This window comes from Henckelia pumila, chromosome 1 (genome assembly GCF_033568475.1).
Source record: "Henckelia pumila isolate YLH828 chromosome 1, ASM3356847v2, whole genome shotgun sequence".
NCBI classification, from domain to species: domain Eukaryota; kingdom Viridiplantae; phylum Streptophyta; class Magnoliopsida; order Lamiales; family Gesneriaceae; genus Henckelia; species Henckelia pumila.
In genome coordinates, this window is record NC_133120.1 from 155060441 (window position 1) to 155077441 (window position 17001).

At 34.6% G+C, this 17001-nt stretch overlaps 1 protein-coding gene and 1 long non-coding RNA gene across 2 annotated transcripts; one reads left to right on the top strand and one right to left on the bottom strand.

Moving 5' to 3' along the window:
• Positions 1-216: 216 nt before the first annotated feature.
• Positions 217-1992, bottom strand: LOC140874266 (transcription factor MYB106-like). Its single transcript, XM_073277538.1, has 3 exons — positions 1860-1992; positions 1320-1449; positions 217-916 (listed from the first exon to the last, which is right to left on the bottom strand). The coding sequence occupies exons 1-3, from the start codon at positions 1990-1992 to the stop codon at positions 217-219; spliced, it is 963 nt and encodes a 320-aa protein (XP_073133639.1).
• A 12275-nt stretch (positions 1993-14267) lies between these two features.
• LOC140882972 (uncharacterized) lies at positions 14268-15750 on the top strand. The gene is made up of 3 exons (XR_012150303.1): positions 14268-14377; positions 15171-15441; positions 15609-15750. It is a non-coding gene; the product is annotated as an uncharacterized lncRNA (long non-coding RNA).
• The last annotated feature ends 1251 nt before the right edge of the window (positions 15751-17001 follow it).

A 17001-nucleotide genomic window follows, 5' to 3' on the forward strand; every position in this document is an offset into this window, starting at 1 on the left:
TTGGGTAAGAACCCAAGGAATAGATGTACATATATAATTTAAAACCAATAAACTACAAAAATAAAAGTACGCAATGCACGTAAACTTAAAAAAATCTCTATTACATGTCAATCATCTACTAACTTATTATTAGTGCTTGGAAAACAAACTTAACATATTAGACTAGCTTATTTATTCTAACATTATGATGATATATATGGTTCAATAACAAGAACCCTAATAGAACGCGTGCGGATACATCGAGAGCGTTAAGGCGTTTAGCAAGTAATTAGCCCCATTCTCATCAAGAAATAACTCCAAACCATCACCATCATCAGGGTTAGGAGCATTTCCATAATCAACACCACTTAGGAAGTTTGTAAACTCATCCAAATGACCTGGAAACCTCAACGAATCAGCGATGAAAGCCGGATTTTCACCAGGGTTTGTAATATCTTTAAGCTGATCATGATCCAATATTGAGTTCCCCACGATGGTCTTGAGCTCATCTGGGAAATGGTGGTTGTTGCTAGGGTTTCCAACTATGCATTCACGCATATTTTTCGCATTATTACCATGTTTTGTCCAAGTTTCTTGCCATTGTTTCAGCATGTTTAAACACGGTGGCATGAGTATAGGAGGAGGAGGAGGCGGTGGTGCCCGTGGAGGAGCTGTGGCTTTTTGATCTGGCTGATATAGGACGCGGGACTCACGGAGATGCCGAGCTTCGGCTTGGAGCCGAGCACCCTCCCACTGAGCCATGTGGTTTAGGTTGGCCAAGTCCTTAGATTGGATGCAACCCGAGGAATACATTTTGGGCTTGTGAGTCATTGGATCGATTCCCATTTTGATAAATCTTTTCTTGATGTGAGTGTTCCAATGATTCTTTATTTGGTTGTCTGTTCTTTTTGGAAAGTGACTCGCTATGGCAGCCCATCTGAGACATGAAAATTAATACCAACAAAATTTGTAATATTTACTGATTAAATGGTCAATCAATCAATTCAAAAGTGGAATAAAATTAAGTGTACGTTCACATGCATGACAAAAAGGTACTTGGATATTTAGTACCACAACAGATAGTTTGGTGTAGATGATTAGATATTGATTGATTACTCATTTTGTTTTGTATAATCCTTGGCTCGAGTTCTTAAAAAATTAACGTCATTATAATCTTTATCCAAGTGCCCGCATTGATTTGGGTGATTGCGATCATACAACTATTTCGAGTAACTCCTACGATTATAGAACTCGAGTTAAAAAGGTAGATGGATTAATGACTCAAAATCGTATCTTTCATATCAAACATTACTAATCTCAATTGTTTAATTACTTTTCACCTGTTTCCAAGGAAAGCATGAAGTTGAATGATGGTTTGTTCTTCTTGTGAGCTGAACTTTCCCCTTTCAATACCAGGCCTCAAATAATTTGTCCATCTTAATCTGCAGCTTTTCCCACATCTTTTTAACCCTACATTCCATACCAAATAAGAGAAATCCATTGCTGTCCACACTATATATTGCATCACATTAAAATTTAAAAGAAGTTAAGTTGATCTCTTGCATATATATGAATATATATGTACCAAATATATGAATCCGCCTCATGTCCTTAGCTTAAAATGAACCTAACGCGATATAAACTTACGCATTCAACAAGATTAAAATTGTATATCCTACAAATACTCATACTGCAGATATAACATCGAGCATTTTATCAGTTATACAAATTAAATATTTTAATCATCCGGTAGTTTCAACCGTTATATCGATCATTATTCAATATAAACTGGTTTTTCATGCTAATTAGATACAATACTATCTTCCTTTATTTTTCTTTTTTCTTTTATAATCGACATGGGAAATATGGATATCGCGTACCGGCTTTGGGAGGAAGGGAATGCCAACTTCCATGGTCATGCTCTTGAACATAAGATGATAGCTTTTGGTCTTCTTCTAGTGTCCATGGCCCTTTCTTCAACCCAACTTTGTTGCAGCATGGGGTCCTACCCATTGTGCCTTCAGCCTTGTTTTAAATTCAAATCACGTATGTAGAAATGTTATGCCACCACAGGGTACTATAAATAAGAGGATGAACTTGTACCTTTTATTTAAAACCGAAAAAATACTTTTGTCTCCTTCCATGCATGCACGTACGATTAATAAGAAACTTATATTAAGTGATATGTGTGTGTATATATAGATAGATAGATAAATTGAAATTTTTACAAAAAGAACATGAACCCGTAACAGCATGTCACGTCGCTATATATTTATCTTGTAATTAATTTTTCTTCCAGGTATATTATTACGCGTGTATTTGAAGGGAATATTTTTAGTTTGTTATTTTTGATTTTGACAGTACATGTATTTAGTATATCATGTAAACACTTTCATAAAAAAAGACTAAAATCTCAAAATAATAGAACAAAATTGCAAAAAAATGGGGGAAAAAAAATGAAAGACACCATAAAAACACTCCATTCAACATAAGGGATCAAAATCTCAAAAGGACTAACAAATGACCCAAAATAAAAGTAGCAATTTCCACTTGTTTTTAAAATCCTATCCGGCAGAATAATTAATTACATCTTTTGAATCACGTAAAATTATTTATTTGAATATTTACAATCAGCTTGAAATATGTATACTTACAATATATATAAGTATATATATATAAAATTAATTTTTTACGGTAAAAAACGATGCAGAATTTAAATCAAAATGTATGTTCGTAGTTGTTGCTAACGTCAAATATATATATATATATATATATATATATATATATTTATTGGGAATGCTACTAAAGTCCCATATTGAAAAATCAAGAAAAAGACCATGGTTAATATATGATATGATATCTCCATTGGTATGAGGATTTTTGGGGTGAAGACCAAAAAAAAATCCATGAGAGTTAGACACAAAGCAGACAATATCATACAATTATGAAGATATGCAGATTCCATTGCATAACAGATGGCGCCGCCGTTTGGGCGAAACCGAGCCATAGTCTGATCAAGCCATGTGGGTGGAATTCTTAGAATACTTAAACAAAGGAGGTGAGGTGAAGACTCCCGGTAATTCATGTAAGGCGTGCGCTCTAACGCATTGAAGAGGAGTGACCTCGATTGAAGGACGGACTGAGGGGAGGGAGTGGCCTCGATTGGAGGATGGACAGAGGGGAGGCCCACACCATGTGAATAATGGTGGGACTTCTTTTGAGAGAGATGGTTGGGAATGCAACAAAAGTCCCATATTAAAAGATCAAAAAAAGATAATGGGTTAATATATGAAATGATATCGTCATTGATATCACCCCTTTAATTTGGACAAGTCCTTCATTGAAAGATCAAGAAAAAAACTATGAGTTAATATTTAGACAATATCATACCATTGTAGAGATATCCAAGATTTTATTGCATAACAATTGGCGTCGTCTCTGGGAAGCAGTGGGTGGAATGATATCTCCATTGTTATGAGAGTCATGTTCTGATCGAGTCATGTGTGTGGAATGATATTTCCATTGGTATTTCAATACCTCAGTTGTTCCATTTGTATTACTGTGCAATAGTGAGGGTCATAATAATCTTGTCCTCTTAGCCAAGTAAATAAAATCGTAGACATGATTTGGAGTAGGTAAGTTAGATATTGATAAATAGTCAGAAGTTTGATTTCCCCTATATCAATATTTTCTCGGGTGAATATGTCGCACATAACTTGTTGATAAGTGTAGTTTATCAGGCTAGAGTAGATTGTAAGCAATCGTGTTAGCCCAATAATTTACCCAATCGCATCGAAAAGTAACGGATGCGAATTTTCAAGTCATAAAAAAAATAAATCATAATCATGAATGTGATGAAATCTAAAAAAATGATAAGTCTTCAAAATGTTTGGTTAAGATACATTGCGAATATTATAAATGTTAGCACCACATTATTTAACATTTTGGACCAGAAGCTTAATATCCTTTTAATGAAATATTTATACACGGTAAATACTTTGTCTGGCTCTACAATATATAAGAAATATTTTATTTAAACAAAGTAAATGTTGGGTTTATGTAAATTATTTTTTATTTTTGAACTACTGTTTTAGTAATGTTGTTATTCTACATGTTTATTTAATTAATTATAATTATAATAGATATGGAAAAAAAATCAGAAATGTTCGAGTAGGAGGTTGTTTGGCTGAGCTTATAAGCTCTACAAAATAGTTTTGTTAGGAATAATAGCGTATCTAACTTTCGGTGTTTGAGAAACTACTTTAAACATAAACTAAACTGAAGGAAGAGCATATCAAATAAGCCAATCAAATCAAAGAAGCAGGCCAATGCACAAGCATACAAGTATGAAGACCAATTGGAGAGCAGAGTAGCTAGCAGACCAACTAGCAGACAACATAGAAGAGCAGACCAGTTAAAGATCAAACCAATTAGCAGAATAGACCAAGTTGAAAGAGCAGACTAATTGAAGAGCAGATCAAAGCACAAGCAGATCAGTTAGAGAACGGATCAAAAGATCTTATCAATAACCACTCAAAGCTAACAACCTTTGGATAAGATTTTTCGTACACCAAACAAGATCAGAATGCGCAGAGCACTACCAGTGTACTACTTTTCGGGAATGATGACGTGGAGAAGGACAAAACAACAGATCTCTTATTTAGATGCACATGGTATTTGAATCTTATAACCATTGCAATCCAAAGCTATAAATAGCTCATGTAGATCAATTGAGAAACATATGATCATTGAAAAAATTTCTTACATTCTGAAACACTCTCGAAATACAAAAAGCGTTCAAGTTATCAATCAATCGAATTAAGAGCTTCAAGAACAGTTGAAGAAAATTGATCAAACACACTCTTAGAGTAATATCAGATCAAGTGTATGATAATTTGTGCTAAGTCTATCAAGTTGTAATCTCATCATATCATATCAGTTGAGTGCTCTGTAAAACACTATTATTGTAACAAAAATCAGTCGAGGATTGAGTTTTTGAGCTAAGTCTAGGAGTTCTGAGATAGGCAGTAGTGTAAGTCTTAGTTTTGGATCGGGCTGCTGCAAAGTGTTGTAATAGTCAAAGTCTTCTAGAGTGACTCCTTCTAAGTTGGAAGAAGGGATGACGTAGAAGAATTTAGCTCCGAACATCCAAAAACAAATTTGATGTATTATTTTCTATCTGTCAAACACATTCAAAATCACCTCACCATTCAACCTGGCCATTTGTTAAATATTCAATCTGTTAGTTGGCCTGTTTCTGCACATTATATTTGTTGGTCAATTAACATCGACACTCGAGAAAGACTTGAGCTCAGTTGCTAACCCATCTGAACTCATAATTGATCTAATAGCAGTCAGATTAGTTCGCTTTCCAGATCAGATCAATTCATAGCCATAGTCAGAACGATCCAAATTAAAATATACCAACAAGCTTATAAGTTGTTTTGGAGCTTATAAAATATTAAAATTTGTTTGGTAAAATTTTTTTCAAACAACTTATAAGCTGTCGAAATAAACTGAGATCTTATTTTAACATTATATCTCTCCAAAATATCCTTGAATATTTTCATAAATCCCCATCATATCATCCACTCATTAAATATTAAATAATATTTTAAAATTTTTTCCAAATCACATAAATTTTTCTAAATTAAAATATAACAATAGTTTTATTTTTTTAATATAAGTTTATTCTAAAATTATTTTTGTTTATATGTATAACTCAAAACATTATCTTCATAGCATTATACTTTTTTTTTTTTTTTTTGTAATTTTGACAATAAAAAGATATTATAATATCAAGCATATCAATATCTTTAAATCGTTTAAAATAAGTTCAAACAAATACTTTAACAGCTTATTTTTAAAATAAGTCCTAACAATATAAGCTCATAAAACAACTTTTAAGCTCTAGCAGCTTATAAACTCTTTTTAATAAGCTCAGCCAAACACCCTTTTAGATATTATCCTTTTTTAATTCGATATTATTATATGAATAAAATATTATTTAAATACAAATTTATATCTTCTTGATATCAAATAATAAAAAAAATTTATACTTGCGATCAAATTGGAAAAAAAGAACATGAATACATTTGTAATTTCTGCATTATTTTATTGCTAAGTAGTTATGCAAATCAATTAAATTAATTGTGTATTCAACATCTTCAAACTGTATTGCTAAAAAGAATGAAATTATTCTTAAATTATAAATAAAATAGGTTGCATGTCTCAAAATTTGAAATATATTCATAAATAATAAATAAAAAAAGAGAGAAGATGGATCAACTTTGCTGTAACCCGAATTCCCTTTTACATATTAAAAATTTACACTAAATTTTAAAAGTGATAAAACATGATTAAGAGTGAGTCCAACCACATAAAAAACACTTATTTTTTTTAAAAAATATTTTTCTTAAAAACTTAGGCGTTTATTTACAACAACATTTTTTTTCTAAAAAATATTTATTTAAGTGAAAATAACTAATAAGTGTTTTTTTAAAAGCCAAAAAATTTGAATTTTTGTCTTCTGCTTCTGTTTCTATTTAAAAAAAAAAAAAAAATCACTTTTTCAACATTTATCCCAATGCTAAAACCGCTTCTACTTTTTTTAATAATAAAATCACTTTAAAAAGCTGGTCTTATTTAAGTGTTTTTTTTAAGCCAATGACTTTTGTATCCAAACTGACCATAACAAGTCACTATTTGACAAAAATAAGTGAAAAATCAGCTTCAGAACTTCCGGAGATGATAGAGGTCTCGGAGGCCCGAACAATTCGGACCTCCAAAATAGAATGCGCCCCTATACTCATTTCCTTCCTGCATGCAGTCAGAAAAAAAAATAAAAAAAATACACTCAGTTCTGATTTCAAAACTAAATCAAGCAATCTATAAACATTCTACATATCATTTAAGATGTCATAAAGAGATCTCTTATAAAGTAATGAATTCATAAGCTGAAACATGGAGATTCCCGTCGACACAATAACAACCAATTTAACAAAACTTTTGTTCTTCAATCTTGACAACTTTGAAACCTAGAGAGAATCAGTAAAATGCCGGCTATTCAACACACATCACAATTTGTAGTGACCCTGCATGAAATCACCTACTAACTGGCAACTAATAGCATGAATTAAACTTAATACAGCAAAATACTTAACAGAGTAAAACGTGCGGAAACATAATCCATAAATTACATATCAGCTTAGTAAAATATATCCAGGCTTATTACTGTAGTGATACAACCATATCGAAAAACTTAAAAGTAAACATTATACAGCTATATCGAATCCTGCTGTATAATTAACTCCTCAAGGCTCCTGCTCCCTAGTCCTGCCTTGAACTACCAGCTCCGTCCATCCTGCGACATGCCCCGTGGAATAGGGTGTTCAAGATAACAACTAGGACGTGAGCGCTAACGCCCAGTACATAAACATGAGTAAACATATGTATATAATGCATGCAACATGATGACTGGTAAATGATCATATGAAAAGTCATGCTCAGTACCGGCGCCACATGAGTGCTGCCACCTCGCGGATCAACCTCTGGATGCAACCACACTCGTCTAGTACACCAGAGTAGTCAGACATACATGTCCTCGCCGTCGCGGTACTCTCAGTGACAGACTATCGAGTATAGAGCTGAGCGGCTCTATAATCAGGTATAACAAGGTATAGGCTCAACGTGTATATGCACATGACATATGAATATGGAAAACGGTAAATCATATATCATGTCATATAATAATGCCAAATAAATGCAACATATAAACATGTATACTCGCTGGCAATCTCAGTCAATGTGTACGTATCTCTAGGCTAGTTCAGGTCTAGTAGGATCCTAGGTTCCAAGCCTATATTCAAAGTTCATCGTATCACTACATAAGTAATATAAGCCTTAACTAAGCTAATAAATACTCCCAAAACTTAAATAGATTCCCGGATCATACCTTCGTCCGTCGATAGCCCTTTGAAGTCGCTGACTTTGGATGACTATAACAACTTCTTTGTTATTCCAGAATCTGACTATTACCGATAGGGCCCTCAATGTATAGCTTACTATAGACTGAACACTCTGAATGTTTTCTTACCAAATTTAACATCCGAATGCCCCTATTTATAGGCAAAATCTGGTGCAGATCGGAAGCTCCGTTGTGCACAACGGAAGCTCCGTTCTCCGCATGCACGACACTTGTCAAAATCGGAATCTTAGTCATAGGTACACGTCATTGGAAGCTCCGATGCTGCATCAAAAGTTCCGTTCTCTCCGGAAGCTCCGATCTCCTACCGGAAGTTCCGATTGCTTACACACCCATTTAAACCTTAATTCATTATGTAATTACTTAAATCGGGGTACGGGTTACTACACAATTTGTATCGGTACACATTTTCCACAACATTATAGATCCTTCTGGAGATGACACTTTTCTTCACTAGTTCGAGACCCTGTGGGAAAAACGCAAAACCGGACGGGTTTGGGGACTTTTTCGGGTATGGGTTCGGGACACTTTTCTTCACTGGTTTGAGACCCTGTGGGAAAAACGCAAAATCGCACGGGTTTGGGGACTTTTTCGGGTATGGGTTCGGGGCCCCGAACTCGTGGATAAAATTTCCATCTCTAGGAAGATCTAAAATGTTGAGGAAAAAGTCGGGTCAAAAATCTTCCAGGTCTTCTAAAAATTTGGAAACAAGTACGAAGATCTAGATTACCCTATAACACTCATTTACATATAAAATCTAGAATTCTCTAATATGTAGAGTAGAGTAGAAGGATCTAGATGCAAAGACACTTGTGTATATATAGATGTGTAGAAGCTCATTGTAAGGAACATAATTTCAAGAACTCAACCAAGTGCTTTCCAAGCTACTTGTACTTCTTTATACACTTAACCACCAATATCGAGTTATAAGACTGATTTTCTAGTACATGCAGGTGCGTATTCGAGGGGAAAAGGTCGTAAGTGACCGTCACAATCCTTAGATCACCTTTGCAACCAACACGGTACACAATCTGTTGGAAATAAAGTTGATTTCAATAATTTAATATTTGAATTTGGATAATTATAATTGCATCAATGTAGCTCGTCACAATATCAAGACGACTTAGTTGATGTCATCGAAGCAGTGATTGTGTATTCGTTTGAAAGAAAAGTGCATGAACTTCGCTCTTTGCTCTCAATTTCCCAATTGAATTTTTTTGTATCGTTGATGCTAAAAATAATTATTATATCTAACAAAAATACTAAATTTTAGTTTATAAATAAGACATTACCGCATCACAACATTTGCTATATTGATTTTTGATCTGTGAGTCCATTTCTCCGGATGAAATAAGTAGTCCATATTATTTAGCATACTTTAAAATCTCTATCACTTTACTAACACAATTATTCATCACGTCCCCTGCCTTTGTTGTATTGACAGATTTCTTGTACACATTTTTGTGTACGTCATCGATGCCGAAAAAATATTTTACGTAATCTTGAATCTTGAAATTGCGTATTTTATATGTCATCTCGACACACGTGATGAAAGAAACAAATGCGCACACTTTTTATTGTATTTGATTCCTCACGGGTGACAATAATTTATCATGAAAATAGATTTCATTCATCAGAGATGACTATTTTTTCCACTATTTTGGGGGGCCTGTGAGGGAAACCGAAATGGAACGGTTTTCGGGGAGCTTCTTCATGTATGATTTCGGGTTCGTGGATTTTTAAAAACCCTGAATCATATTGGACTTTGAAAAGATTTTAGTTAAATTTATACCCGCCTCAATATGATTCTAGGATTTTTAAAAATCTCTGAACCCTAACCCATACATGAAAAACTCCCTTAAACCATCCCGTTTCGGGTTTTCCTCACTGAGCTCGAACCAATGGGAAATATTTTTTTATCTCTAATAACTGAAATCCATGTTCATGATAAATTTTTGTCACTCGTGAGGAATCAAGTAGACGCAAAAGTGTGCATACTTGTTTCTTCCATCACGTGTGTCGAGATAACATATTAAATACTAAATATCAAGGTTCAAGATTGATTCCAGTATTTTTTAGACATTGATAACATACACAACAACGTGTACAAAAAATACGTCAATGCAACAATGACAGGGGACATGAGGAATAATTCTGTTAATAAAGTTACAGAGATTTAAAGTATGCTAAAGAATATATACTACTGCTTTCATCCGAAGCAGTAGACCCACATAAAAAAATATGCCAAATTGTGTGCCGAGGTAATGCTTTATTTATAAACCAAAATTTATATTTTTTGTTAGATATAATAGTTTTTTTAGCATCAATGATATAAAATAAATTCCTTTGAAAATTTCAAGCAAATAGCGAAGATCGTTCGTTTTTCTTGTCAAACACAAATCCAATCATTGCTTCAATGACATCGACTAAGTCATTTTGTGATTGTGACGAGGTACGCTGATGTAGATATAATTTTCAAAATTCAAATAATAAATTATTGAAATTAAAATATTTCTAACAGATTGTGTATCTTGTTGGTTGCAAAGGCGAAGAAGATCATTAAGGTCACGTGAGGCCTTTGCGCCTCTTAAAATTTCTTGAAAAAATTTGTACTTAACTAATTCACATTCTATTGACTTTGTTTTTTAAGGTCTATTGACTTTGGTGGAGAAATTGAAAATTGAAATCTCCTACAGCTGTAGTAACCCAGAGTACATTTTAAGAAAATAATATGATAAATATGATTAATGGTTAGTATTTAACCATTCAAGGGCTTAATCGGGCTTCATATGCAAGAATTGGAATTCAAAAGTTTGGACATGATCGGACGGTCCGAACCCTGCAAGATCGGAAGCTCCGAAATGAGGCTGTTTACTTCGGAGTTAAGGCATGATCGGACGCTCCGATCAAAGAACGGATGGTCCGGTCTTCCCCGACCAGCAATGCACGATGATTAAGCCACGAGTTTTGACAAGTGTCGAGTAGTCATCAGATCGGACGGTCCGATCTCGAGTTCAGACTCTTCGATCGCCACGTGCCGCTCATGCAGAGATCGGAGGCTCCGATCCCATGATCGGAGGCTCCGAACGTGGCTGAGTTTGGGGCTATAAATAGGGGTCTTCGGATTCAAAAATGAATTACGAATTCCTAAGTTTCCTTCTTCAAGTTATATATAGTGTGAGGTATACACTTGAGGGCCCTATCGGTTAATAGAGAGGTTCTGGAATAATAAAGGTGTTGTTATAGTCCTCCAGAACGAGTGACTCCAAAGGGCTTACTACGGACGAAGGTATGGTCCGAGAATCTTATTATGTTTTGGGAGTATCTATTAGTTAAGGCTTATAGAACTTATGTAGTGATACAGTGAAGTTTTGATTATAGGCTTGGAACCTAGGTCCTACTAGACTCGAACTATCTTATAGGTATGTACACATTGACTGAGATTTCTAGCGAGTATACATATTTATATGTTGCATTTATGTGGCATTATTATGTGGCATGATGAATGGTTTACCACTTTCCATATTCATATGTCATGTGCGCATACACGTTGAACTTATTTCTTTGTTATACATGTATTTAGTCTAGAGCCGGATGTACCGCTATAATGGGAAGTTCTAGGAGATATTCTAGAACCGGATGTACCGTTATAATGGGGGGTTCTAGGAGAGTGTGGTTGTACCTATAGGTTTGATCCGAGCGGTCACAGCAGATCAACAACACAGGAGTCCTCCACAGGCATGCTAGGAGGCTCATTAGAGTAACGTCCAGCTTTCCTAGCAGCATGAGAGTAACGTCCATCTTCAGAACCACCACTGGAAAATGGAAACAATGACTCTACAAAGACAATATGATGAGAGACAAAGACTTTACCAGAAGATGGATCGTAGCAAATATAGGCGCTCTGCGTAAAGTAATATCAAAGGAAAATACAAGGGGAGGACCAGAGTGTAAGCTTATGAGGAGAGTAGGGACGAAGCCAAGGATAACAGAGACAACCAAAAATTCGAAGCTTGGAGAGGTTCGGCGTGGTGGTGAAGAGACACTCAAAGGATGATTTATATGAGAGGTTGTGTTTGGGTGGACGATTGATGAGATAAGTGGCAGTGGAAAAGAGCCAGAAATGAGTAGGACTGACACGTGCTGTAGAAGAACAAGCTCGGTCTCCACAATATGACGGTGATTGCGTTCAGAGAAGCCGTTATGCTCAGGAGTATGGGGGGTGGAGTGGTGAGATAAGATATTCCATGCAGACGAAGAAATTATTTGAGTGCAAGAAATTCCTCACCATTATCAGTATATAGAGTATGGATGAGGCGATTAAAACGTTTCTCAACAAGAGACTTGAAACATTTAAAAAAAAAGAAGACATCCGATTTATGTTTGAGGGGATACAACCAGATATATTTGCTATAGTAATCAACAAATATAACATAGTATTTATACTCATCATTGGAGATAACCGGAGAGGTCCAGACATCTGAAAAAATTAAATCAAGAGGTAATCGCGAAGTAAGTGAAGAATCATGAAACAAAAGTTTGTGACTTTTATTGCATAGACACAAATTAGAATGAAAATTACGAATAGAAGACGAACAGGACACTGACTTAGACACACTACAAAAAATATGCTAATTAACCACACTAAAAAGACAACGGTTTTATACACAAACTGTTGTCTTTTGGCCTTTAACAACGGTTTTTACAAAAACCGTTATCGTTGACCGTATTTTTAATGAAAAAGACAATGGTTTTTAAAAATCTATTGTCTTATATGTGTCAAAGACAACGGTTTTTAAAAACCGTTGTCTATGAGCGGGTTTTTTATGGCCTACGACAACGATTTTAATTAACCATTGTCTATGTGCGTTGTTTTTAAACTCTACGACAACGGCTTGTTTTTACCGTTGTCTTTTTCTATTGTTTTATGTAGTCTAAGACAACACTTTTGTCAAACCGTTGTCTTTTTTTTTTCTTTTTTGTTTTTTTAATAAAAATATACATATAATAATAATAATAATAATAATAATAATAATAATATGCTACCCGCTTCTTTAAGTCTTTAACATAAGAAAGAACAAAAGAAAGAAAAGGCAAACTCCAAACCCTAAGTCCCAACCCGTCGCCTTCAACCCAGCTCAACTCCGGCGCCGTAGCCGCCGATCGAGCGCCGAAAACAGGTCGTTCGACCTCATTTCCGCTAGCCTAAGCCTTAGCAACTCCAATGGTGACTTGAATCTCGAGTTTACAACTTGAATCTCGATGCTATCCTGTCGCGACCATCACTGTAAGTGTAAGTTTTGTTGCTTCATTCTCTTGCTTCGTGGTCTTTTAGTAGATCGATGTTGTGGTTTAGCTTTACTGTTGTTTGGGCTTTCAGTGAATGGGTGGATTAAATATTGGATACTGGTATTTTGTTGCTATGCTTTTTTTGAGTTATATGAACTTTAAGAACTGGTTGATGTGCAAGGTCAATGGATTCTGATCCTGTTTGTTTTTAATTCTCCATGCCTCGAAGAAATGATAATGAGTATTTTCTTAGAAAAGTAGCTTTTTGAATGAGCTGTCTAATTCTATCTCTTATATTATGAGTAAATCTCAATGATATGGTTAATAGTTTCCAACAAATGATGTTTATTTGAATGGAAATTTTATGGATTATTATCAATAAATTATTAAGTCCATCTTGAACTTACACGTACATTGATGACTAAATCTCAATGATATGGTTAATAGTTTCCTACATCCAGATTGAACTTTGATTCTGATTTGGTTGTTTAAATTCAATAGATGTGTTCCTCTGTACAACTTCAGCTATATTTACAATTATCTGATGAATTCTCCTAGGAGTTTTGTGGACAGGTACACAAGAGAATGAAACCCATTGTGGCTTGGTTGGTTTCATACATTCGTAAAGAAATTTAATTCGAAAGAATGTTTATATCAGTGTTTGGTATTTAGAGTGATGCTTTCTTCACCGGCCTTTTTTTTTTTTTGGACCTAGCTTTCTTGAAAAAAAAAATGTGCACTATAATCCAAGAATGTCCCCAGTTATACCAAAGAAAAAATGGCGCAAGGATCACAGGTAATTCTCTTGCTTAGATATTTTTGGTTGATTAGAAGTTCAATGCCAATGTAGATATAAAACTCCCTCATTCAGAGTGCTGGGAAAAATACTTTGCTTTTGGTACGTGCAACCCATATCAATTTTTCCAGTGGTTGGCAATGAGTGATTATTTTATCTTAAAACACTCTGTTTCAGTGAGTGCATTTTTACATGGATGATGGTTCTCCAGTCCACATACATGAATCTAATTAGCTTGCTTACTTCAGTGGGTCACCTTAACTCGAAGACATGTGAAAGTAATAGTTACCGATGACACTGTCTTTCCAATTTTCAGGAACTTCTGCAAGGTACATATCTCATCCTCTTGTGCCCACAGTAATTAATCTCTCTCTATACTTGTGTGTGTCTGTGTTTGGGTGTTCTATTCCTTTGGTAACATATAGTTCATTTGATGAAGATCTCATTTCTGTTCACTAAAATTTTCAACTATTATTCTAGATTCTGTGTATTGATATTATTAAAAGTACCTATCAAACTCTCGCGTAGTTAGCACACTTTCTGTTCAGGGATTTGAGTCCTGTCCACCTAAATTTGTTTCCATGTTCGGAAAAGTTGTCTCGTTATTGCCTTTGGACAGTGTATGGGTTCCTTTTTTTGCCACATCTTTTACTATTTATTTAAGTCAAGCATGTTTTCCCATTTTTTAATTACATATATTGGATGTATGCGAATCTCATTTATTTTTTGATATGCCAACTATGATAATGGGCAGGGAGTGTGTTGAGTGGTGGAGGCAGTGTTCCTTCACCTAAGGCCTCTGCGGAGGCATGTGTGAACATGGTGAATGAGATTCAAAAGGGAGCACTTTCAGACCGAACTATTTTGTTGTAGCGGGTATTATATATCTTGGAAATTTCATATAGAAAATTTGTATAACTTTTAATTGTTTCATAATTGTTCTTCCATGGACAGATTTTTATTTTTTATTTATCGAGAATTCCAAAAAAGTGGAAGAATTTTTTTGCTAGACATGTCAACTAAGACAATTCTTGTACATTTTTTAACGTAAATCTAATATTACCAGATTTTTAAATATGAATATGTGGTGTACTTTACTTATAATTTGTGGGTTTTTGGCAGAGACGCCCACAAGTTGATTCCCGTGGGGGCAAGAAGAATCTTGTGAGTTACCTTTGCTGCTGATCCTTTCATCATGATAAGCCTTTTCTTTGAGTGTTCTACACTTACCGGCTTCTGGATGTCTTTTTGTCTTATTTTTACTTTCCATCCTCATCGTTGGCCTTTTATTGGGCAAGGAATATAACTAATAAAATCCTATAATTAAATCCAAAAACTTTAGAAACAACACAATTGTATCCCGGATGAATACTATGTGCAGACTTTACTTGCTGTAAGCTACTTTCGTTTCTATTCCATTTACTTATTTTTATTTACGCTGTATCGGGAACTGACCATTCCTTACAAAATAAAAGTCACAATCCTCTAGGCTGGAAATGGCATAATAGCAAATTGTATCCTGGAGTAGTTGGTCACTATATCTTTCCTGTCATTTGATAGATGAATGATCTTGAGTCCGAGCTTGAAAGAAGAACGTTGACCTACACGTTATGGAATCAATCCAAGACAAATTTGGAACATAAGTTCTGGCATCCTTTTACATTTAGCTACACGGATTCAGGACCTCAACAAATAAAAAGAATCAAGGTTTGTTGATGGCACCACCCTACATCATTTTTTTGCTTGAAAGTTGTAGACTATACTAATGTTCTGCTTTGAAATTTAATTGTCATATTGTGTTTTTACCCATCAAATTCTTGTTTGCGCTATTGCAATTCTTGATCCATTCCCTCTGCTTGTTGTGTTCTTTATACTTTAAAGTGTACTTGTCATTGATTAAGATTTTGTATGATTACAAAACTATCATTTAAATACATTTTTACAACTAAGATGTAAATAGGCATGCTCCAAACTTGATTACATTTATCATAACTATATCATGTGAATTGGTGAATTTGTATCAAAATACAGAGTTGGGAAGGCCTAACAAGTTGTGAGGGAAGAGATGGAGAATATATGGACTGTGTTTCTTCTTTTGGCTGAATGGGGTTGGTTTCACAAGTTGTTCACAATGGCACTAGGCATGTAATTGGGTAAGGTTCTTGCTTTTTGAATTTCTTATTGTACTCGCATTGAATCTTGTACCAAAAAGTTGTAAAATATCCCCCAAAAAATTGGGTAAGGTTCTTGCTTTTTTTAAAAGGTCAATTTTGTACTGATCCATATTTGACGTTTGATTATAATTTTGTTTTCATGGAAGAATGCTTCTTTGGTCTTGGAAATAATGCACTTGGATCTCCTGTACTATGGTAGTTCTTCTACAAGCCTCAATTATCTAGAGAAATTTATAATTTAAAAACAATTTTTAGTGAGAATATTTGATGTTTGTTAGCATCACTTTATTTTCTGTATATTTCCCATCCGTCTAGATGATAGTGAATGAAGTTAGTTTCCTTATTGTTCTTTTGTCTAACTATCCTCAATTGTTCTGTCAACAATCTTGGTCATATGAGGATTACTCCTCGAGTGGTAGTTGGTCACAGCTTTGGTGGAAAAGGTCCCAGGACTACTCGAGCATGTCAAGCAGGCATTGACAGTTGACAGATGTTTGATTTTTTATTTACGGGGCAGTTGGTCTTGGTCGTCGCTCTATTTTGTATTTTTTTTAGTGTCTTAAGCCAAGTTTGGAAGCATAAATTTGTTATTTCTTAATCTTTATTCTATTCTCTCATATGCTCTATTGTAAGTTTCGGTTTTTGTAATCACAAAAGAGGCAGTAAAAAATTATTTATCTTGGGTGTGTCTCTACTTTGTTTCTAAATGATCAATTCGAATACAGTGCCAGATGGAAGGATGATGAGGAGGAATTCGAGGTTCATGGATACAACTTTTG

Excerpts from the sequence above, each read along its gene's own strand:
- LOC140874266 (XM_073277538.1), bottom strand. The coding sequence starts at position 1,992 with ATGGGTAGGACCCCATGCTGCAACAAAGTTGGGTTGAAGAAAGGGCCA. Across the intron at positions 1,450-1,859 it reads TTCCCTTCCTCCCAAAGCCG|GGTTAAAAAGATGTGGGAAA; the intron begins GTACGCGATATC and ends TATGGAATGTAG. Across the intron at positions 917-1,319 it reads CATGCTTTCCTTGGAAACAG|ATGGGCTGCCATAGCGAGTC; the intron begins GTGAAAAGTAAT and ends TTCATGTCTCAG.